The sequence below is a fragment of the Girardinichthys multiradiatus genome, chromosome 17, assembly GCF_021462225.1.
Source record: "Girardinichthys multiradiatus isolate DD_20200921_A chromosome 17, DD_fGirMul_XY1, whole genome shotgun sequence".
In the NCBI taxonomy this organism is placed as follows: domain Eukaryota; kingdom Metazoa; phylum Chordata; class Actinopteri; order Cyprinodontiformes; family Goodeidae; genus Girardinichthys; species Girardinichthys multiradiatus.
The window spans coordinates 19281554-19304003 of NC_061809.1; the positions used below are offsets into that span (position 1 = coordinate 19281554).

General features: G+C 39.1%; 2 protein-coding genes across 10 annotated transcripts in view; one reads left to right on the forward strand and one right to left on the reverse strand.

Annotated features, from left to right (window-relative positions):
• Window position 1: 1 nt before the first annotated feature.
• Window positions 2–14383, forward strand: cracr2ab (calcium release activated channel regulator 2Ab). 3 transcript variants are annotated; one of them, XM_047389738.1, is made up of 18 exons: window positions 4–133; window positions 794–1135; window positions 2182–2293; window positions 3921–4110; window positions 4201–4347; window positions 4913–5003; window positions 5210–5305; window positions 6852–7039; window positions 7136–7207; window positions 7291–7339; window positions 7462–7544; window positions 8150–8708; window positions 8815–8953; window positions 11121–11202; window positions 11403–11517; window positions 13118–13219; window positions 13371–13447; window positions 13690–14383. In XM_047389738.1, the coding sequence occupies exons 2-18, from the start codon at window positions 992–994 to the stop codon at window positions 13775–13777; spliced, it is 2334 nt and encodes a 777-aa protein (XP_047245694.1). In that variant the 5' UTR covers window positions 4–133; window positions 794–991; the 3' UTR covers window positions 13778–14383. The 3 variants fall into 3 exon arrangements, 2 of the variants coding, with proteins under 2 accessions (XP_047245694.1, XP_047245693.1); XM_047389737.1 differs by having other exon boundaries at window positions 5–133; window positions 8063–8708; XR_007042047.1 differs by lacking the exons at window positions 13118–13219; window positions 13371–13447; window positions 13690–14383 and having other exon boundaries at window positions 2–133; window positions 8063–8708; window positions 8815–8949.
• LOC124882982 (protein arginine N-methyltransferase 8-B-like) overlaps window positions 14199–22450 on the reverse strand; it is a 29127-nt gene continuing 20875 nt past the window's right edge. The window contains exons 8-11 of one of the 7 annotated variants that reach the window (XM_047389743.1): window positions 20454–20604; window positions 17621–17742; window positions 16569–16670; window positions 14199–14345 (exon numbers count right to left, since the gene is read on the reverse strand). In XM_047389743.1, the coding sequence (XP_047245699.1) occupies window positions 16587–16670; window positions 17621–17742; window positions 20454–20604 (357 nt within the window). In that variant the 3' untranslated portion in view covers window positions 14199–14345; window positions 16569–16586. Of the gene's footprint in view, window positions 16671–17620; window positions 18371–20453; window positions 20605–22450 lie in introns of those variants that run through there. The other 6 variants (XR_007042051.1, XM_047389744.1, XM_047389742.1 and 3 more) reach the window with 6 other exon arrangements.

Here is a 22450-nt window from a genome sequence, read left to right on the forward strand (position 1 = left end):
TCATAACATCACATGGTTGCAGAATGACTTGTTGAGCAGTTGTCTGTGAGGCAGGACTTCCTCAATGCAGAAAACGGTCATTGCTTTGATATAAAGTTTAGAGAGAGGCTACTGCGCTAACAAGTCAAGAAAGGTGAGGCATTTTGTTTTCTTGATGCAGATTAAAGTTCATTGGAGTTTTCCATCTTCAAGGTGTGAGAAGAAGCAATTGACTGATGCTTAGATTCAAAAATATAGAAGAGTCTGGTTCTCTTTGCTCAGTATTTGGGCAAAAAATAAAAATGTTGGGTTTGCAGAGACTCCCAATTTCCGGCTTTGGTCACTTTACTGTTTTCTGTAAAACTGAACATCTCTCCAAAAAGCAAAGTTTTATCCCCCCGCCCCAAGTTCACACCTCAAGTTGATTGGTGAGTTTTAAACAATAGAATAGATGAGGACACACTCCCAACTTGGGAGTAAAATTTTGCAAAACAAAGGTGCAATTTGAGGATGGTTGTTTGAAAGCAGAGGTGCTACATCTGTTGAGGAATCGGCACCACAGTCTTTATGCTGTCATGTGTTCTGTATGGTGCGGAGTTAATGTAATCCTTCACATGGTATTTATGTACCTCTGTGAGCTGCTTGTTTCTGGCCCCAAAGAAAAAAGGAACTACTGTATAGCTGCACGCTTGCTTAACCACATTTATCAATTCCTTTTTTTTTTTTTTATCCTCCTTTCTAAATACTTTAGTAAGACATTAAGGCAGAAATGGAGCACAAAGTCTAAAATCCCTTGCTGTTTTTCTTAATACAGAACCCCTTCCTAATTTGGAGCGCCTTCACAACTTACCTCCAATATCATCTTTCTGGTGCTGCTTTTTACCTCCACAATCATGGTGACTGTGAAGGCCCCAGGGGGTTGGATAGAGAGGCAGTGAAGAGGATTTTTTTTCTATGACTGCCACTGAGCTGCTTGCTACTGACCGCACACTGTTACTAAAGAGTGCCAGGCATGGAGGAGGAAGATGTCAGGGTGAACGGCTGTGGACGGAGAGGATCGGAGTGGGGTCACATCGCCCTGCTGGATAGGACCAAGGAGTTCTTTCGGACCTGCGATGTGGAGGGGAAAGGCTTCATCAACCGCACTGATATGAGGGTTAGAGTTAAAAGCTGTTTGATTTTTTTACTTAAACTTTTTTATTGTGACAAATACCTTAAGGTAAAAAATATTTTCACAAAATCTGGTGAATGCAAGAAGTGTTTTGATTCATTACGTTTTTTAAATATTTAAAAAAATACTGATAAAAATATCTGTCAGAAGTTCTATTATCCAGACATTATATTGACAATGTCTGGGGAAAAAATATTCATACTCCCTAAACACTTAGACAAATTGTCAGCAAATGTCAGTGTGTATTAATGGGATTTTATGTTATACATCAACACAGAGTAGTGTATAATTGTTAATAGGGGGGAAAAAAAAGATTCATTGACTTGAAATTTTGTAGAAAAAATGCGAACCCTCCTCCTCAGCCTCTAGCTGGTTTTTCTGCCAGGATTTCCCTGTATTTAGCTGCACCCATCTTCCCATCAACCCCAACCAGCTTCCCTGTCATGTTTTTTAAAGGTTTCTGAAAAAGCCCGATCAATCTGTGGACACAATAATGATCTGCTAATAACAATAGACTTGAATTACAATGTTTTCACGCTTTTATCTGTGGCACAGTTTAGTCTCCTCTTTGGCATTAATAATGATGAACAAGGAGCAGAAAACACTGAATGTCACCCGACTTGCTCTGTTCTGGATTCTTTTCTCTCTTTATAATGATTGGAGAAAAGCACATTGCCTTCTCAGTGCACCCAAACAGCCTGAGAGGTGCTGGAAGAGAACCACTGCTGAAAAGGATTAGGAGAATAATTAAGCTCACTTACACACACAAATCATTGAATATCCAGGAACATTACGTACAATAGCCATTAAAGAGCTAAGCACACCTGTGCTGAATTTTTTTACAGAAATGCATTGAAGTTTTCTACTAACAGTGTGTTAGTTTGGTATCTGGAGCTGCCAGTCCCAACTGCCCATTTAAAAGCAGCTTCTAATATCACATTACCACATTCACAGGAAGAACAGTTTATAGTGATAAACAATTCATCTTAAGCATGTTAAACTCCGGTCTGATTACATTATTCTCCTTACAGAGGCTCCATAGAGAGCTGCCTCTGTCTGCTGAGGAGCTTGAGGACGTGTTTGACTCCCTGGATACAGACCGTGCTGGTTACCTCACGCTGGAGGCATTTTCCTCCAGATTCAGTAAGTTTCCTGTTATCAAACGTCTTCAGTCTACTTCAGAGGGGTCCTGTTTACAGTCTGAAGCAGATGAATAAACCGTGTTGCCAAGTTGACACCGAGCTATGAAATTCTTATAGTTGTTTTTATAGGGAAATATGCATACTAATTTATTCATTTTTCTTTTTAGGCATGTAATTGTTTAAAGAGAGATAGAGTGTAGTTTAGCACTTTAAGAACTACACTGCCTGCCAGCAAGGAGGATGGTAATCAAGGTTAAACAAAAATCTATAAAGATAACAGAGAAATATTTTTGGTCACAATGTCACAATGGTAGGTGTGATGAATGATTTGTGATGCTGAGGGCCTACATGGCATCACGATTTCTTTTAGTTTTTAAATAAAACTATACTAGCAGTAAAATAAAATGGACCATCCCTGGGTCTTTCAGCTGTATGATCAATAAAAGCGAGGCAAATCACAAAAAATTGTTTCCCATACACAACATCTGTCATTGCCCATGGTCATTTCAGTCACCGGACCAAAATCCAAGAGAAGCTGAAGGGAAAAGAACAAAAGAGAGGACCCAGGACTCTAGGTGATCTAGAGAGATCGTACAAATGGGGATAATCAAAGATCCTTCTCTTTATGCTTCAACCTTGTGAAATGTCAATGAAAAATATGTTTTATACTACTCGCAGGTGCAGAGTGTTGACAGTAGGGTACTGATAATTGTGCTCCTCATGACTTTAAGTTTGATTTTTTAGTTATGGTCAAACAACAAATTTTTTCTTATTTTTTCAGTCCTTCCTCTTTAATTCCTCTCTTGACCATATCGCACTGTATAGAGCACAACCATGAAATAAAGAACAGAACACACAGCGCCAATATAACAGCAATAGTTAGAATTATCTAGGAACAATAAAAAAAAACCATCATATTCAAAAATGTCCTGTTATAATTTTTGTATTTTTTACTCTGAGGAAGAATAATATTATCAATAATAGCTTGTCTTTAACCCTGGATTTCATATGATGAATACTTTGCAGTATTACTGCTGATAACAGTACATGCCTAAATAGATGCTTCGAACAGCTGAGCTATTTTCTACCAGAACCTTTTTTATCTACCTATGCTGTGCTTTGTATATCTGTTCCCATTTTGGGTGTTGAAAGCCAAATCGTTCCCCTAACACAGAGTGGTTCCTCCTCCGCGGGCGAGCTGCTGCAATCTGGGGTCACACATCTTGACAGAATGTGTTTAAAAACAGTGAACTCAGAAAAATAAAGCAATAATCTTAACTTGTTTGATAGCAATTATGGTGTAAAAGCCGGGAACTGCCACTGTGAAAATGTAACGGTAGAATGGATTTTAAATAAGCTGTGGCGATCCCGACTCCTGGTTGTGGTAGAGGGGAAAAACAGAGAGCTCCAATCATCATTACGATCAACGGTCTAAAGAAAATGTTCTAGCAGTTAAGCTCCAACACTGAATTAAAATTAGTTTTAACACCAATGAAGTTTTCAACAATCCACAGATCTTTAATAATCAAGGCCTGCTGCATGTGTTTCAAAGATAGATTAACCATGCACACATGCTGGAGTGTCGGGTCCATTCAAACCAAAAATCTAACTGTTTGTGTATACTTCAGGTCAGTTCCTGCATGGTCGGAGAATCTCTGTCACTGATGACCAAAGTCAGGCCCCAGGACCAGCTTTTAAGGCTAAGGAAGCTCTTTATCAGAGTCACAGGGAAGCCAAGCTGTCAGGAGAAGAGGATGAAGAGGAGAGGCACTTCTGTATGCTTCTGGAAAGTCTTGGAGCCAGTAATGTGTTTGAGGAGTAAGTTTATTCAGTTTTTTTGTTGTTGTTCCTGTCTTGCAAGTTTTAACAATCATGTTTAAGTTGATTTAGCAAGTCCCTGCTCCCCAGTCCATGTGAGGTGTGCAGCCTTTGGGCCCAGCTCAGGCGAGACGAGCCTCACCTTCTGTCCAACTTTGAGGAATTTCTGGCCAGAGTAACATACCAAATCAAAGAGGCCCACCAGGAAAAGAAGGAGATGGAAAGCGCCCTGCAGAGGTAAGAAAAGTTTTTTTTTGTTTGTTTGTTTTTATTACAAGCCTTTTTCACGACTTTTTATGGGCTTACAAGTGATATTCGTATCACACAATGCTTGATATGGAAACGTGGATTTATGACTGTTGGTACTACATAAAAGCATTGATATTTCTGAATGTGTATTATTAAAAGCAAAATGAAAATCACTATATTCACTCCTCTCCTCTGTTAAACAGAACAAAATGTTCTGGGTGAATAGAGGGATTATGTAAAATTGCAAATGTATTTACAAACAGAGCCGGCGTTAACTGTGTACAGGATTCCTCATGGCACCACATGGTATACTGCAGCTTTTCCTTTTTACATATCACTAATTAGCTGTTTAGGTCTTTTTTTCAAAGGGGTGTAAATTCCTGCATTCGGTTTGGGTATGAAAATATCTTTCCATTGCTCTTAAATTTGCTTTTTTTTCTTCAAGTGTGTTGACATAATATTAATATCGAAAGTGGAAATAATGTAACCTCAAACACAGCCTAGAGAACTATTCCTTTTTTTTAAATTCACTATAGTTATGTATTTATTCCAGGAAGGCAGCGACGCATGACAGCGAGATCCGCCACTTGTACGAAGAGATGGAGGCGCAGATCAAAAATGAAAAAGACAGACTTCTGCTACAGGTACAGAAACTCAAGTACATAAAAATAAACTGTCAAATACTTCCAAACTCACAGTATTAAAAATAGATAGGGAGACTTTGTTCGGTGTCCTTTCATGTATAGCTAGTTGGTTTTTATTGGCGTATGTCTTTGAGGGGGGTCTTTTTGCTCAGTTATTAGCTACTCTTAGCCCTGTGACCTTCAAGCATATCTCTTCTGGCCTACAGGACTCTGAGCGCCTTCAGATGCACAGCCAGGAACTGGAGCACCAGCTGTTTTCCAAGGAGAGAGAGCTGGAACAGCTCTTCCAGAAACAGAAACGAGTAAGTTGAAAAGCACTTTTCCTTATATATTTATTTCCAGAAATTAAAAATGCCAATTAATGTAAAATATAAGAACAGGCTCGTGCTATCAAGGATAGCAAGCAGTCTCCCGTCCCCCACTAAGGTCTAAGCTGGTCCAAATGCCAGAAAAAGTTTCATAAATCTCAAACTATATTGTAAAGACTTTCTGTGCAGTGTAGAAAAATCCAGTTCAGATTTGACCAGTCCAAGCTTGTAGATGTTGAGTTAGAGATGATCCAGAGGCCCGATTCTGTAAACATAAACAAGCAATGAAATAGCCCATTGCAGAAGCACCAGATCAGAAGATGGAAGCAGATAGCAACTTTAGCCTGCAGCTGGTGTCATATTTTCATACAGCGCTTACACTGAGCACCAACACTGGGGGGTGCCCACTCTCCATTGATGGAACATGCAAATAAGCAATAGTGATTTTGGGACCACTAAGACTGCAACACCCATTTCAAAAACTGCCAATGGGGGAAAGCAGTCCTGGACACCAAGAGGGGAGACAGAAATGAAAGATTAAAAAGTGGCTGATAAACAAGAAAAAAATGGACAGGAAAGACTTTCTGAGTGTGCCACTCAGAAAACAGAACTGGGGAACATAGTAATTGGCATTTTTATACGGAAAGCAGGAAAGAAAAAACACTGTTTTAGGCAGGCACCTCTAGGGGTATATGTTTTCGACCCCCGGCTTTCAATGTGTGAAGACATTTGACAAAAAACAGTCCAAACTCATCAAATTTAGATATGTGTATGTTTTACATGTCTCTTCTTAATTTATGTTTGTTTTGTAGTGAAAACAGTATGTGGGACAACACATTTAAGTAAAAAGGACCTGATATTGAGCTCTTCTCCTTTCTTTATTGTAAGTCTATAAAAGGTCTACAGAGTTACAAACCAAAGCCCACACCTGACATACCTTCTAGCCTTTTCATTCATCATCAGAACATTAACACGTCCAGCCTGTGGCTAGTTACAACAGTACTGGACACCCAGTGTTAACCTGAGAAACTGGAGACTGTGGCTTTTTTTTAATAATGAATACCACTGTCACCGCAGTAAAAGAGAAACGCTTCCTGTTTGCAAGTAGTTGTGGCTTTTTTTCATATTCGCTCCAATTGTGGCACATTTAGATCGGACCGGTGCCAAAACTATGATGCTATCGGACTGATTGGAAGGATTTTGTTTCTAATTTATAGCACTTAAGCTGCAGAAAGCAGTTTGCACCCTCTCCTGCTGTGTCCTACAAGAACTAATCTGTATTAATTTTGTTTTTCTGACTTGATCTAAAACTTACTCATGATTTAAGACTCCTCTTGTTGGGGTTCAGTTATAAGTAGCTGGCAGTGCTTGAAAGTAAAAGACAATTGCCTTTGTATATTTTGCTCACCCAGTGAGAAGACCGTTAAGCCACAGTATTGACAATAAAATTACCTGTTACATTTTTAGCTTCAGGTATTTAGATATAAATGTAGAAATGGCCACATGAATATAAAAAGAAAAAAAAATGCTATTTTGGCAGTTAGAGCTCCACTGCTGTGAGCTGAGCAGTGAGAGGCAGGAGAGCCACGTTGAGAATGTCAGGCTGAAAATGACCAACGAGGAGCTGTCCAGAGCGCTGGAAAGCACCAGCCAGGAGCTCTCTCTGGCCCAGGAGCAGCTGGCTACGCTGCAGAAGCAGGCCGCCAGGCTGCAGCTGGAGAAAGAGATGTGGGTAGAAACTCTTTATACTCACAGGTTAATCAGATGGTAAATCTGCAGGGTTTTTTGGTTGAAAAATCTCTGGTTGTGTTTGTCTTGTTTAAGGGAAATGTACAGAGTAACGGAAGGCCTCCAGAGGGAGAAACAATGTCTCATAGAGCAGCTTGACCTCCTCAGGCAAGACAAGCAACGTCCAAACCAGTTGTTGATCCTTTTACTTTAGATTCATGTGTCTTGAACAGATCCCATGTTCATTCCAGAGAGATGAACAAACACTTAAAGGATGAGCGAGACATATGCTGCGGTGTAGTAAGTAAAGAATATCTTGAATAAATAAAAAAATAAATCATTTTAAAGAACTGCAAAATATCTTAGCATGACCACACTGATTGAAGATACATTTGAGTAACTTATTCTTTTATTTAAACAAGCCGCGGACTTCACTCAGAAAGAAGCAGAAGCAGAGGGCGGACCTTGCTGACTTCTTGGACCACACAAGTCAACAGGCAGAAATGTATTTAATTTATCGTCATATTACTATTGTAACAAAACTCACTCCTTTTACAAAGTTTCCTGTGCAAGCAAGATTTTTCACAGTCTGCATGATGTAAAAAAAAAAATCACTGGCAAAACGTTTCTGCATTTTCTTACATTACATGTACAATCCTTGCTGTACTTTACTAGGGTTGCATGTGAGAACATTACAGAGTAGTGCATAATTGCGAAGAGGAAGAAAAATTATAAACTGTTTTCTAATTGTACAAAGCATACTTTTGTATTCAGTCCTAAATAAAATCCAGTGCAATTTTTATTTTTGTCAAAAGTTTAAAAGCTATAAGCATATTTTTCATTCCACTTTAGAACTATAAATCAGTAGTTTGTGGTTGTTACATAAAACAGAGGAAAACTTAAAAAAAAAATGTTTTTACCACTTTAGCAATTTAATTCATACAAGATATGTTCACAATGTAAATCAGAGGCGTTTGAGCCAGTCATCTCAGTCTATCCTCTGTTTCTCCTCTGTTCCCAAAGAGACACTCTGCCGGGGGAAGTGTCCTTCCAGTCTCTGGAGGCCATAGAACACCTTAAAATCGTGTTTGTTGCTTCCTCCTCCTGTAGTGAAGATGACGCCCCCACAGCTTCTACCACTGCAACTGCCAGCACCACTGCGTGTCAGCAGCCACCTGCAGTGAAGAAAATCTCAACCTTAGCCAATGGTGGTGTCAGCCCAGCTCAACCCAAAGTACAAGATGTGAAGCCAAAGCCCAGAAGAGTCTCTGCAATAAACACTGCTACCAAGAAGGTGACGGTGAAAACCAGAGAGACATCAAAGAGAGGGGAGTCTGAGAGGAAGACAAAGGTAGAGGAGGAGGTGCTTGATGCACCACCAGATGGCTGGCCCCTTCGCAGGGTCATCTCGATTGAGGAAGACCACCTGCCACACCTCCTTCAAGGTGAACCCCAATCATTACTACACCAGCTCGGTGAGGAAGTACATAAGGATGAAGAGGAAGCGCAAAGTGACACTGAATCGAGTGCCACCAGGGTTACAGATCTCATTGTCACTCCCCTCTCAAGACACGTCACTGTTGCTCCTGAAGCTCCTACAAAAAAATCCCGTTTTACACGAGTAAAGAAATCTCCACGATGCCAACCTGTTGGGAAGGAGACCCAATCAGTAGGTCCACAGCTTTAACTTCACTCTAATGAGTTATTAAATGTAGGGAAAGTCGCAACTTTAGTAGTCTGCAAAAAATAAAAGGAACACATTTTATTATCCCCAGAAAACAAAGGAAAGAGCAGTACTTGCCCCAGACCGTCTGTTCAAGGTCGTCTTGGTTGGAAACTCCAGTGTTGGCAAGACGTCCTTGCTGCGCTCCTTTTGTGAGGGCCGTTTCCACCCATCCACAACTGCTACTGTGGGTGAGAAGATTACAGCTGTGTTCATGTAACAATTACAAATGGAATGTGTAAATTTGTAGATGCTAACAAAGAAGATCTGATGGTGAATAAGCATCACATGAAAGGGCTTATGAAGTCACATTGCCTGCCTTAGAGCCCCGACACACATTGTACTGGAGATTAAGTCCTTTCTTGTAAATTTTTAGGCCTGACTTCATCTCTCACACTCATTTAGCCTCATTACCCACCTTTTCTCTGGTACAAGTGTCACACTGGGGTCCTCTTGTGGCCAGTCATGTTACTAATCTTTTAGTAATCAAATCACATGATTCCTGCCACATCTTAGGCTCCCTGGTGTAGATCTGTTAAAAGCCTTACAATAAATAAATATTTTATTGCAGTAGCATAATCCCATGCTGACAGTTTTAGGAAATTTATTCAGTGAGGGTAAACAAATCCCATTTAAGAAAATTTGTTTTCAATAAAATCAAAGGTGGTGCTTTTGCCAGTATACCTGTTTGTCAAACACTGCATGGCAGTCTGGTGAAACAAGGGATAAATATCTACCCACTGTTTGGTATGGTAGGGGATCTGTGATGCTGTGGGCCTGTTTCTCTTTTATTGGTTCTGTAAATCTCGTTAGTGTATGGTATCAGGAACTCTTATACCAAGACATCTTAAATAAAAATCTGGTGGATTCCACCAGTAATTGGAAAATGAGGTATTACTGGAGCTTTTAACTAGATTATGATCCAAAACAAACTATATATGGGGGGTGCTCCAGGAGTATGGAATCGGGGGCCCTTTATTAGGGGCCATTCGGTCCCTGTACGAGCGGAGCAGGAGTTTGGTCCGCATTGCCGGTTCTAAGTCGGACTTGTTCCCAGTGCATGATGGACTCCGGCAGGGCTGCCCTTTGTCACCGGTCCTGTTCATAACTTTTATGGACAGGATTTCTAGACGCAGCCAAGGGCTGGAGGGGGTCGGGTTTGGGGACCAGAGGATTTCGTCTCTTCTTTTTGCAGATGACGTGGTCCTGCTGGCCCCCTCTAGCCAAGACCTACAGCATGCGCTGTGGCGGTTCGCAGCCGAGTGTGAAGCGGCTGGGATGAGGATCGGCTCCTCCAAGTCCGAGGCCATGGTACTCGACCGGAAAAGGGTGGCTTGTCCTCTTCAGGTTGGAGGGGAGTTCCTGCCTCAAGTGGAGGAGTTTAAGTATCTCGGGGTCTTGTTCACGAGTGAGGGAAGAATGGAGCGGGAGATCGACAGACGGATCGGTGCGGCTGCCACAGTAATGGGGGCGCTGTGCCGGTCCGTTGTGGTGAAGAGAGAGCTGAGCCGAAAAGCAAAGCTCTCAATTTACTGGTCGGTCTACGTTCCTACCCTCACCTATGGCCATGAACTTTGGGTCATGACCGAAAGAACGAGATCACGGATACAAGCGGCTGAAATGAGCTTCCTCCGTAGGGTGGCCGGGCACTCCCTTAGAGATAGGGTGAGGAGCTCGGCCATCCAGGAGGGGCTCGGAGTAGAGCCGCTGCTCCTCCACATTGAGAGGAGCCAGTTGAGGTGGCTCGGGCATCTATACCGGATGCCTCCTGGACGCCTTCCTCGGGAGGTGTTCCAGGCACGTCCCACCGGGAGGAGGCCCAGGGGACGGCCCAGGACACGCTGGAGGGACTATGTCTCTCGGCTGGCCTGGGAACGCCTTGGGCTCCCCCTGGAGGAACTGGAGGAGGTGTCTGGAGAGAGGGACGTCTGGGCGTCTCTGTTGAGTCTGCTGCCCCCGCGACCCGGTCCCGGATAAGCGGAAGATGACGAGACGAGACGAGAGACAGACTATATTATTATAGGAGAAGACTAAATCCTGGCCTATTGGCAAAGGAGGGCTGTGCATCGTACAGCAGGAGGACCAACAATTGTGCCAATTTGTAAAAAGCAAATTATTTCTTAGCATGCTTTTTTCCTCCTCTGAAGGATTGTAGTTGAATTAAAGATTGGATTTTTCTAAAATTTCCAATGTGAGAGTATGCTACTGCAATAAAAGATGAATTTAAGTCATTGCTTTAAAACATTTTTACCAGAAGTGCCGATAAATGTGGCCAGCACTGTGTACACTGTTATGTAACTGTTACATCAGTCTAATATATATTAATGGGGCATACATGCAAATCCTTTTTCTAAATAGGTATTGACTACAGTGTGAAGATATTAACACTGGACAATATGCAAATAGCAATGCAGCTGTGGGACACTGCAGGTCAGGAAAGGTGAGTTTATTTCAAGATTCAAAGGTATTCTGTGATCAATTATAGAAGTTAAAATCAGCAGTTCATTAACTTATGTAATGTTCATGAACTACAGCATTCCCAGGCAGATGATTATGAAACATGGATTCTAGCAAATTTTCTATGTAAATATCATATGTGGCATTATACGTTATGGCTAATTTGCCCATGCCTTCACACAGGTACCGCAGCATAACCAAGCAGTTCTTTCGCAAGGCTGATGGTGTGGTGTTGATGTACGATGTGACAGTGGAGGAGAGCTTCAAAGCTGTCAAACCCTGGCTCCTTAATGTCCAGGTGGGATATTTAACCTGGAAAGCTTTATTCATCTGATTGTTGTGGTTTGTTTCTTTACGTCTTCATCTGTTCTGACTACTTCTGCATGAAGTTTAGGACATGTGGTTTGTGATGTCTACCCTGCCAGTCCAAGGCTGTTCTGTTTGCAGGCTATTCTAAGGGATTACTCTTTAATGTGGTTAATATTGTTTGTCTGAACTCAAGAGGAACTTGTGTTTGATTGTTTAGAAGATAAACTTACATAATGTTTGGAATCCTAAATCAACAATTATTACAGCAATGTCATTAAAAAAATTCTGCTATAGATTTCAACTATAGGTTTTTTCTACATTGACAAGGTTTCAAGCTTTAACTTAAACATGTACAAAAGATCAGGAAAGCTATACAAATGAAAAATATTTTTAGGGTTTTAAAATGTCTATAAAAGGTGACAATAGAGCAATAGAAATATGGATAATTTGTAAGCTTTCTATATTTTGTTTAAAACAATTTAGTACAAACACATCTCTAATAAGTAGTACAAAAAAGTTCCACAGAACTTTAGGTTTATAGCAAACAATAAGTCAGCCATTTTGGATTAAGTGTGCCTTTGAATCAGTATATTATACTCTTCAGACATTCCTAATTAAAAGTTATCAAACTTTGAAATTTTCTTCAAACGCATGTGTGTGGCTATCCACTAAATGAGGGTTTTTCACCATAAAACACTTAATTATTCATTAACTTTCTACTTAAAAGATCTGAGAATCATCAAGGTTTCCTTGTGTCCTCATAATCTACTATGTAACAAATCTATATTTCAAATTTCTAACATAAATGTAGCCATGCCAATTGGGAAAAGAATTCACATGCTTTACTAGAGGGCATACATTTTTTTAAACTCTCTTAATCACATATTTATACTGCATCTGATTATGGATTCCAGGTTAATGTCATATTATCCAAACCTCACAAAAAGTTGGCTATTTTCAATTCTGCATCCTACATTGAAAAGGCATCTAGGAGATTCTCATGGTCTGATAATCTTCAATAAAACTGCACAATTCTATAATTATATAACACATAATGGGACAAATATATAAAAACCAAATTTGATAATATGATCTAATGTCTTTACTTATAACAGATAATTTTATAGTTATAATAATGCTATCTACATTATTGTTATTCTGATGAATAGAGATCGATTTTTAGTAGAATAAATACCAATAACATTTTCTTAAATATGTATTGTGTAAAACATTATACTTATGTGCTGTGCTGCAATTTGGAAAATAGAACTTGGAGTCTAAGAATCTGATAAGGCTGATTCACTGCTTAAAGCAGTTAGTTAGCTAGACTGTATACTCCTATAGCTGCTTAACAGAGATGCAGAGATATTTTCAAGGCTTGCAAGTAGCCCTACTGACTTTCTATGGATAGGGTCTGGGAGGAATAAAGCCTGGGAGGAATCGTAGTAGGGTGTTGGTCCTCAAGGTCTTTGATTGGAACACCGCTGCTTCCAGCTCTAGCTTTCATTAAACCTCGTCTACCTGATGGAGACACAGTGCTGTACAGGTTTAGTGCTCTTAAAGTGACACTATGCCTTTTATTTTCCCAGGAAGTAGCGGATGAGAGGATACCCATTCTCCTGCTGGGCAACAAAATGGACATGACTAGAGAGAGGGAGGTGTCTTATAAAGATGCAAAGCAACTAGCTTTTGTAAGTCTAGACATGTCTCCTGGATAATACATTTTCTAAATTTAGCCCATTTATAAAGTAATAATCAATGTAGTACAATGTTGTTTTTTATCTATATGTGAAAAAAGAGACAACTGTTTTTGTGTCTTTCACATCTCTTTGTCTGGAGTAGGAAAACAAGGTGATTTTCTTTGAGGTTAGTGCCTACACTGGGAGAAATGTGACAGAGTCCCTTACTCACCTGGCCAGGTAGGAATGTGACTTAATCACCCTTTTTATATACCTGTTGTTTAGGATGAGCTGGAGCGAATGAGAATAAATACAATATATATTCCAGTTATCATCAGAGGTGATATGGCTGGTGGTGACAACGCCATTGACATCACTTTGAGTGCCTTGTTGCTGAAAAGCGCTATATAAATAAACTTGACTTGAGTTGACTTGGCTCATGCAGAATCCCATGCTTTTTCTCTTCCTGTTCTGTTTTGTAGAATTTTAATGGAGCAGGAGGACACGGTAAGAGACACAACAGCCAGCCTCAGTGCTCAGCCCACTAAGAAGAAAGCCTGCTGCAAGTGAAGACACCCAGCCTTACAAAAACAAGGAAAGATTGAATTTCTGACAACTGCAATTTGCAGAGTCCTACGTCAGTTTCTGACAGTTGCACAAAAGCAAAAAAAAACCCATTAATTAGATGTTGAACTGGTGCAGAAACCTCACTTTAAAAGGGTTTCTTTCAAAAAGCTATTTTTATTTCAGTAAAACATGTACATAAAGCTTTTGCTAATCAAATAGTGCTATGTATAAGATCTAGGAATTATTTAATATGAATAGCTTAGTAAAACTATAAAAACATATCACGCAGAAGACATTATACTTATGTTATAGCTTCTTCATAAATATTACATTTCAAATCCTATTATTTCTTAGTTTGTGTTCAGTAATATGTGTATGTTCTGCAGAAAAAATATGGCAAGAAAACAATAAGAGAAACCAGACATAATTATTTCACATTTTATTCATCGTTACTTCCAAATTTATGTCTTTTTCAATTTTCATTGTTCAGCTCATCTTCATATTGCATCAGTGTTTGTTTCTTGTCTTAGAAATTGTCCTGCTTTATTCTGAGGCCACAGCACATCTTGTTCTAAATTAGGGCCAATAAAAAACATATGTGAAGCAACATTTTCTGTGTCACTAGAATTGATTCCCCACCCCAAAAAAAAACAACCCAAAATTCCACATGCAGACGGGGAATAATGAATCACAATCACTCACTGTACTTTCTATACAATGCAACTACAGAGCTTGTCTGTGGAGTCAAATGCAAATCCAGCCTCTTGGTTAACAAATCATATTATTGCTTATAAGATTGGAAAAAGGGTATAAACAATGATTACACTGGCACAAAGTTTTGTTTTGCTCTTTTTTGTTGTTTAATTTGACATTATTATTTTGACAATTCAATATATCATGTTCATTTTTAATTAACTAATAATGTAATAATGCTTACTTGAGGATAATGGGCCAAATGAGATGCAGATGGCATAATAATAACTCATTATTGTTACACTCCATTAAAAAATAATATATTTTTGCACCAGATGTGCTCCAGATTGATTTTAAAATACTTGTTTTCCAAACAATAATAATATCTGAAACCACAAAGTTGATCAGTAAACCTAGAGACAGCTTTACATATAATGCTATTTTCCACACAGACACCTAAACTTGTAAAATCACATATACGTTTTCCAATTTGCACACAGTAAATAATTATTCCAATGTTTTGTGTCTCATATTAAACAAAAAAAATCTAAGAATGAGAACAATTGTTTTGTTTGCTGTTAACATTCAACAGTGGGTTGCAGTTGTTCATACTGTTCATGTCAGAAGTTTACATATGCACATCTTTAGCATTAATGTGTATTATTCTGGGACTTTTAATTATTTATTAGAACAATAACAATATAGAGCAAGTTTAAATTAATTGCAGATTTTCTTTAAACTGCACTAGGTCAAAATTATATAAACAGGTTCAAATATATATATATATATATATATATATATATATATATATATATATATATCCATAATTTGAATAGATGTCATCACAAGTTGCAGAGAAACAATACACTTCTTATAGACATCACCAAGCTTGTGGCATAATTCTGTCTGGATATTTAAACATTCCTCTTATGGGAAAAAATAGACTCCTTTTTAATTAGTTTTTTCTGCACAGACCCAGCTTTTTACCATTGTCCAGATATTTTCAGTAGGGTTTAGGTCAGTGCCATTCTTAAAACCTAATGTGAGACTGCTGTATCCATTTCAAATCCAGTTTTGATTTGTGTGTTATGGATCGTTACACTGTTTAAACACCTAATTGTGTCCAAGTTTCAACTGTCTCGCTTTTGATTTGAGGTGAAGTTAAAGATATAGCAGATATTCCTCCTTCAGTTATTTAATTCACTTTGTGCAATGCACCAGTGCAAATGAAGGAAATAGTCCCTGAGTATAATGCTGCCACCACCATGCTTGGCAGTTGGTACAGTGTTTTTGACTCCTTGACAAATTCTTGTTGTCATTGTCACAAAATAGCTTAATATTTATTTTGTCTGATCATTTTAAAAGGTATTTTCCTCATCCACGTAATCAGCTTCAAATTTCAGTCAACAGTTTTGGAGCTGGTAATGTTAAACACCCAATACTGTTGACAGTAACATTGGTGTTTCAGCATCTTCCAATTTATAGCTTGGATGTCCTTGAACAGTGTAGCCTATATCTTTTTTAACCGTAAGTGTCAGTTTAAGTCAGAGGGTTCAGCTTGGACATTATTGGGTGTTCAAACAGAACAGTGATCCTAAACACATGCAAACTGATTTGGAAATGGGCAATGTAGACTAACATTAAGCTTCTGGAATGGTTTGTCTGCAACTTGCTAAAGGATATTTATCTAAAACTTTGTAGGGCTGTATGTAAATATCAGAGCCTGTCTGTGTAATTTTGACCTGGTGTTGACAATATGAGGTCTATAATAAATTAAAATTTTGTGTGACTAGTTCTTGTTTTCCAAAAGAAAAATGGTGTTTTATATTTTGTGTTATTTGGCCTCCGTGGAAAAAGTAATGGTACTCCCACCCATGATGACTGCATGTAAACTTCTGACCGGTGCTATCTGTGATGGCACTATTGCTGAGAGACGAATCTATGCTCATTCTGATTGCGTCATTTAGATGCAGACTAGATGTCATCCTGTAAGATGTCCCCTTTACTTCCCACCCTGATTTACTGGAATGCTTTCCAGACAACCTATCGGCCTCCACCCCCTCTCCAGTTGTGTCCAGGTGGGCTTGGGGCAGCTCCTCACCGGTGCCTTTGTGTGCTGCTAACGCATTTTATAGTCGTGAGAAATAGCAGCTTCACATAGTTGTCCTTTAAAATCTAGCTCAAAGGTGAACTCCAGGTCGCGCTGCAAAAATGTAAAATGAAATTATTTTGTGTGAAATTGCTTAATTTGAGGAAAAAAATTAAACATTTAAACAAACTCCCACAGATAAGTAAAAGCATATGAGCGGACTCAAATACAGTCAGCCAAATGACATCTATGGTCTTTGTTATATGAAGTTATACAAACGTTAAAGTAAAAAAAAAATCTGACTAGCACCTAAAATTATTTTTTTAATATAATTTTTTTACTAAGATCCAAATAATTTTAGAAATTCCAACAAAATAATGCAAGTACAGTGTTTTGCAAAATTATGCATACCCTTTGAACTTTTCTATATTTTCGTTAAATATCAGTGGAAGAGAAATGATAACAGATTTTAGAGCGTTTTGCAAATGTACATTTGTATTCAGCCCTCTTTAATCTGATATCCCTAAAGAAACCAGACAGTTTATTGATAAACATGTAGAAAAGTTTAAATTAGGATTAGTGCAATATTCAAGCCATTATCAGAAAATGAATAAAGAATAATAAAACTGGCAACCCCCAAATATACGGCTATCCTCCACAACTGACAGGCCTGGGAAAGAGGGCATTTACCAGAGAAGTAACCTAGAGGCCAATAGTAACTCTGGAGGAGTTGCAGAGATTCACAGCTCAGGAATCCAAAAATTGGTGTTTATAGACACATTCCAACCAATCTGACTGAGCTTGAAAAAAAAAATATTACTCTCTAGATGTGCAAAGCTGGTAGAGGCATGCCACATTTTCTATCTTTTTATTTGTAAAATGAACTGAAAACCAGGCATCTTTTTTCTTCCACTTCACAATTTAAAGTGAATAACTGTAAGTTATATTTCACAGTTTGCTTAAATTCTAGTGATGTTTGTTCCTATTTAAAATGTAATACCTAATATGCTTGGAACAGAAAATATACTTGATTTAGGTATGCAATAATGATCTGAGTAACATACCACATTCTTCTCATTGGGTCTAACAGTGATACTGCCAAAGATTTCTTCTCCTTTCTTGACAGTCAGGTAGTCCTCTAAATAAAACACAGTCTGCTTCCAGTGTGTGCTGGGAGCATCTGGAGCTGAGGAAGTAAGGAAAAATGTAACTCAGAAGTTGAAGACAAAGATAAAACAAGAAAAGAAAAAAAAAGAGGCAAAGGAAACTAAAGAGTGAAAGCATTAAAAGAAGGCAAGGAAGACATAGAGGAAATATTGTCTTAAGAAAAGTTAGGACATAGACAAAAATGCACACCAGTTCTGGAGAGCTCCAACTTGCCTTGGGCTTGTATACATGGAAAAAATTTTAAAAGCGCACTGGCTGACATCCACTTACCCAGTGGGAGAAATATAAAGGCGGATAGAAGAGAACTCCTTCAGTGATGCTCTGCCTCAGCCCCAACAGACAGCCAAACATAGAACCTCCTCTACACCATATTATGTAAGCAGCTGATATGTGAATGTATTAAAATAGGCTTACATAACAGCTTACGTAGAGTTGAGTGGTGATTCCACAGGCACAAACACCAGTTTGGTTTGTATAACGTCAGTAGAGTGTGGCCAGGAGCAGAGAAGGTGAAGTAATAAGTAGTCAAACTGCTGCAAGGTGGTTGGGAATGAGAAAGCAATGGGTAACATGCTTCCTGTTGAAATCTGCTAGAGACCTTGTCTTTCAGGTGTGGGGGTACACATATAGCTGCTGACCAGGGGTTTCTGTAATCAAAATGTCACATCATAATTTGTCTATATGTTTTTTGGAGGAGGTTTGAGGCTTTTTTTCTGTTATTATTGGAAATATTTGTATATAACAGTAACTACAGGTCCTTCTCAAAATATTAGCATATTGTGATAAAGTTCATTATTTTCCATAATGTCATGATGAAAATTTAACATTCATATATTTTAGATTCATTGCACACTAAACTGAAATATTTCAGGTCTTTTATTGTCTTAATACGGATAATTTTGGCATACAGCTCATGAAAATCCAAATTAGCATATTTCATCCGACCAATAAAAGAAAAGTGTTTTTAATACAAAAAACGTCAACCTTCAAATAATCATGTACAGTTATGCACTCAATACTTGGTCGGGAAGAAATGACTGCTTCAATGCGGCGTGGCATGGAGGCAATCAGCCTGTGGCACTGCTGAGGTCTTATGGAGGCCCAGGATGCTTCGATAGCGGCCTTTAGCTCATCCAGAGTGTTGGGTCTTGAGTCTCTCAACGTTCTCTTCACAATATCCCACAGATTCTCTATGGGGTTCAGGTCAGGAGAGTTGGGAGGCCAATTGAGCACAGTGAAACCATGGTCAGTAAACCATTTACCAGTGGTTTTGGCACTGTGAGCAGGTGCCAGGTCATGCTGAAAAATAAAATCTTCATCTCCATAAAGCTTTTCAGCAGATGGAAGCATGAAGTGCTCCAAAATCTCCTGATAGCTAGCTGCATTGACCCTGCCCTTGATAAAACACAGTGGACCAACACCAGCAGCTGACACGGCACCCCAGACCATCACTGACTGTGGGTACTTGACACTGGACTTCTGGCATTTTGGCATTTCCTTCTCCCCAGTCTTCCTCCAGACTCTGGCACCTTGATTTCCGAATGACATGCAGAATTTGCTTTCATCCGAAAAAAGTACTTTGGACCACTGAGCAGCAGTCCAGTGCTGCTTCTCTGTAGCCCAGGTCAGGCGCTTCTGCCGCTGTTTCTGGTTCAAAAGTGGCTTGACCTGGGGAATGCGGCACCTGTAGCCCATTTCCTGCACACGCCTGTGCACGGTGGCTCTGGATGTTTCTACTCCAGACTCAGTCCACTGCTTCCGCAGGTCCCCCAAGGTCTGGAATCGGCCCTTCTCCACAATCTTCCTCAGGGTCCGGTCACCTCTTCTCGTTGTGCAGCGTTTTCTGCCACACTTTTTCCTTCCCACAGACTTCCCACTGAGGTGCCTTGATACAGCACTCTGGGAACAGCCTATTCATTCAGAAATTTCTTTCTGTGTCTTACCCTCTTGCTTGAGGGTGTCAATAGTGGCCTTCTGGACAGCAGTCAGGTCGGCAGTCTTACCCATGATTGGGGTTTTGAGTGATGAACCAGGCTGGGAGTTTTAAAGGCCTCAAGAATCTTTTGCAGGTGTTTAGAGTTAACTCGTTGATTCAGATGATTATGTTCATAGCTCGTTTAGAGACCCTTTTAATGATATGCTTATTTTGTGAGATAGAAATTTTGGGTTTTCATGAGCTGTATGCCACAATCATCTGTATTAAGACAATAAAAGACCTGAAATATTTCAGTTAATGTGCAATGAATCTAAAATATATGAATGTTAAATTTTCACCATGACATTATGGAAAATAATGAACGTTATCACAATATGCTAATATTTTGAGAAGGACCTGTATATCAGAGCAAAGCTGAAGTGTTGGACGTTGTTAGCATAATTTAGCTGATCATTCAAAAATAAACTATTCCTTGTATCTTGATATTTACTCATGTATACAAAATGTAATTGATATCTGGCAAATAAAATAAAATACCAAAGATGTGTAAAATACTTTAAATACCGTTATTTTTCATTGCATAGCATAATCTCACACTGGAAATTTAGAAAGTCCATCCTTTAATTTGAGTGCATTTATTCAGCATGAAAGAAATCCCAGTTATAAAGTAAGTAGGCAAGGCGAACTGTCTAGAAGATTAACATATAAAGACTTTATTTTATTCCATTTTTATTTCCACCATATAGCTAAACCTGAAATGTGTTTTTTGATATGAAAATTAGTTCCAGTCTCACCAGTGGAGAAGCCAGTCTTCTTGTGACATTTGGTGAACTCTATGTTGAAATAAGTGACCAACGCATGAACATAATCATTGCGCTGGATCTGTAGACAGAAAGCTGAGGTGAAGGATAAGTCCTCTGGCTTCACAGTGTAGATGTCCACCTCCTTGGAAACACACAAAAACATATTTGCTGTATTAAAAGCTGCTGTGAAGATGTGTGTTCTCTTCATTTTTAGCTTATTTGGTTGATGCTGGAACAGTGGCACAGTCACATGCAGGCACAGACACTTGTCTCCAGTACTTGCTATCTCCCTCACCCATGCAGTGCATGTATATGCCAGAGCTGCTTCAATATTCACCACGATTTTATGTTCATGTGCGAATTTGTGTGTGTGAAAGTCCACAGGTTGAATCATAGCTGGATAATCAAGCATGTTCACACTACACATGCTGTGTGGGTGTCCTCCTTTGAGTCCTCTTGCAAGGTTTTTGGAAGGAGGTTTTCTCAGTCTGTGTGCCATATCAAGTACTGCCTTGTGGATACATTGCCTCACAGACATCTTTGACTTTTTGCAACCTGCTGCGCATCTCAGTGGGCCCAAAATAGAGAAAGAGCAGCTACGTTTTATTTGAAAAGTACAGGGAGATATTTTTATACTGAGACCTGTTCATTGTGGCCATAGAGTTTTACATCAGCATGGCAGATTGTGATTTAACACCTTTGTCCTCTTCAGTAATATCAGGACCATATCTTATACAGCAAAACGGGGTAGGTGAGAAAAAAAGCAATGGGAGTGAGTTTGTAATTTAAGTCTGTGAAGAATGAATGACAGCATAGAATAAAAGATATGTGGATGGGTTCTGAAATACATGTACAGAGATTTGCAAAAGCGTTTTTTATATTAAACCAAAAAGTACTGGAATTTTGCTTAATGTCGGCTATGTCAGAGTAGTGCATAATTGTGAAGTGGAAGTTGAAATCTTTGACAAAGAAAAATCTGAAAAGTTCTAAATGCATTTTTGTTAATTTCCCAAACTCCCCTCTCAGTCAATACTTTGTAGAGCCACCTTTTGCTACAGTTGCTACATGTCTGCCAGCTTTGTATTTGAAAGGTCAATTCTCCTTTGCCTCTTTGCAAAATAACTTGTTTTAAGTCAGATTGGATAAAGAGCATCTGTGAACAGTGTGCATGAAGTCTTGAATGTATACTTAGACCTCGACTGGTCCATTCTATCACATGTGAATGCTTGGATCCAAACTGTTCTATGGTTGTATGTTTGTCATTGTCCTTCTGGAAGTCTCCTCTTTTTGCAACCACTGGAAGTTTTCTTCCAGGATTGCCATGTTTTTAAGTCTATCCATCTTCCAATTCACTCTGACCAGTTTGCCTGTCCTTGTTGAAGAAAAAAGCATCCACACAGCATGATGCTGCCACCACTATGTTTCACCGTGAGGATGTGTTCAGGATGATGTGCAGTTAGTTTTCTGCCACACATAGTAGTGTTTTGCATGTAAGCCAAAGTGTTTTCATTTTGGTCTCATTTGACCAGAGCACTTTTATCCACTAGTTTACTGTGTAAAATCTCTTTTGGCCAACTTAAAAGAGCATTTATTTGGGTTTTCTTTTAAATATGGCTTTCATTTTGCTACTTTTCCATACAGGTCAGGTTTGTGGGGTGGCCCACTAACAGTTGATTTCTTTGTAGCTCCTTTAGAGTTACCATGGGTGGCATGGCTGCTTCTGAGGCCCCTTTGAGATCTAGGTTCCACCATAAACATGCATGATTACATGGGCTTGGTGTCATTGGTCTCATTCAGGCTGTTCAAAAGTACCCAGTGCTTTAAAAATTAGTTAAGTTGTTGGTGCCATATTGTGTGATGGTGGATTGAACATTGCTTTGTGAGATGTTCAAGGCTTGATATATTTTTTTATATCCTAATTTGGCTTATAGCTTCTTAAAACCTTATCCCTGAGCTCCGTACTAGGATACTTGGTCTGTGTGAAGTTA

Excerpts from the sequence above, each read along its gene's own strand:
- cracr2ab (XM_047389737.1), top strand. The coding sequence starts at position 992 with ATGGAGGAGGAAGATGTCAGGGTGAACGGCTGTGGACGGAGAGGATCG. Across the intron at positions 2,294-3,920 it reads GGCATTTTCCTCCAGATTCA|GTCAGTTCCTGCATGGTCGG; the intron begins GTAAGTTTCCTG and ends TGTATACTTCAG. Across the intron at positions 4,348-4,912 it reads ATGGAAAGCGCCCTGCAGAG|GAAGGCAGCGACGCATGACA; the intron begins GTAAGAAAAGTT and ends TATTTATTCCAG.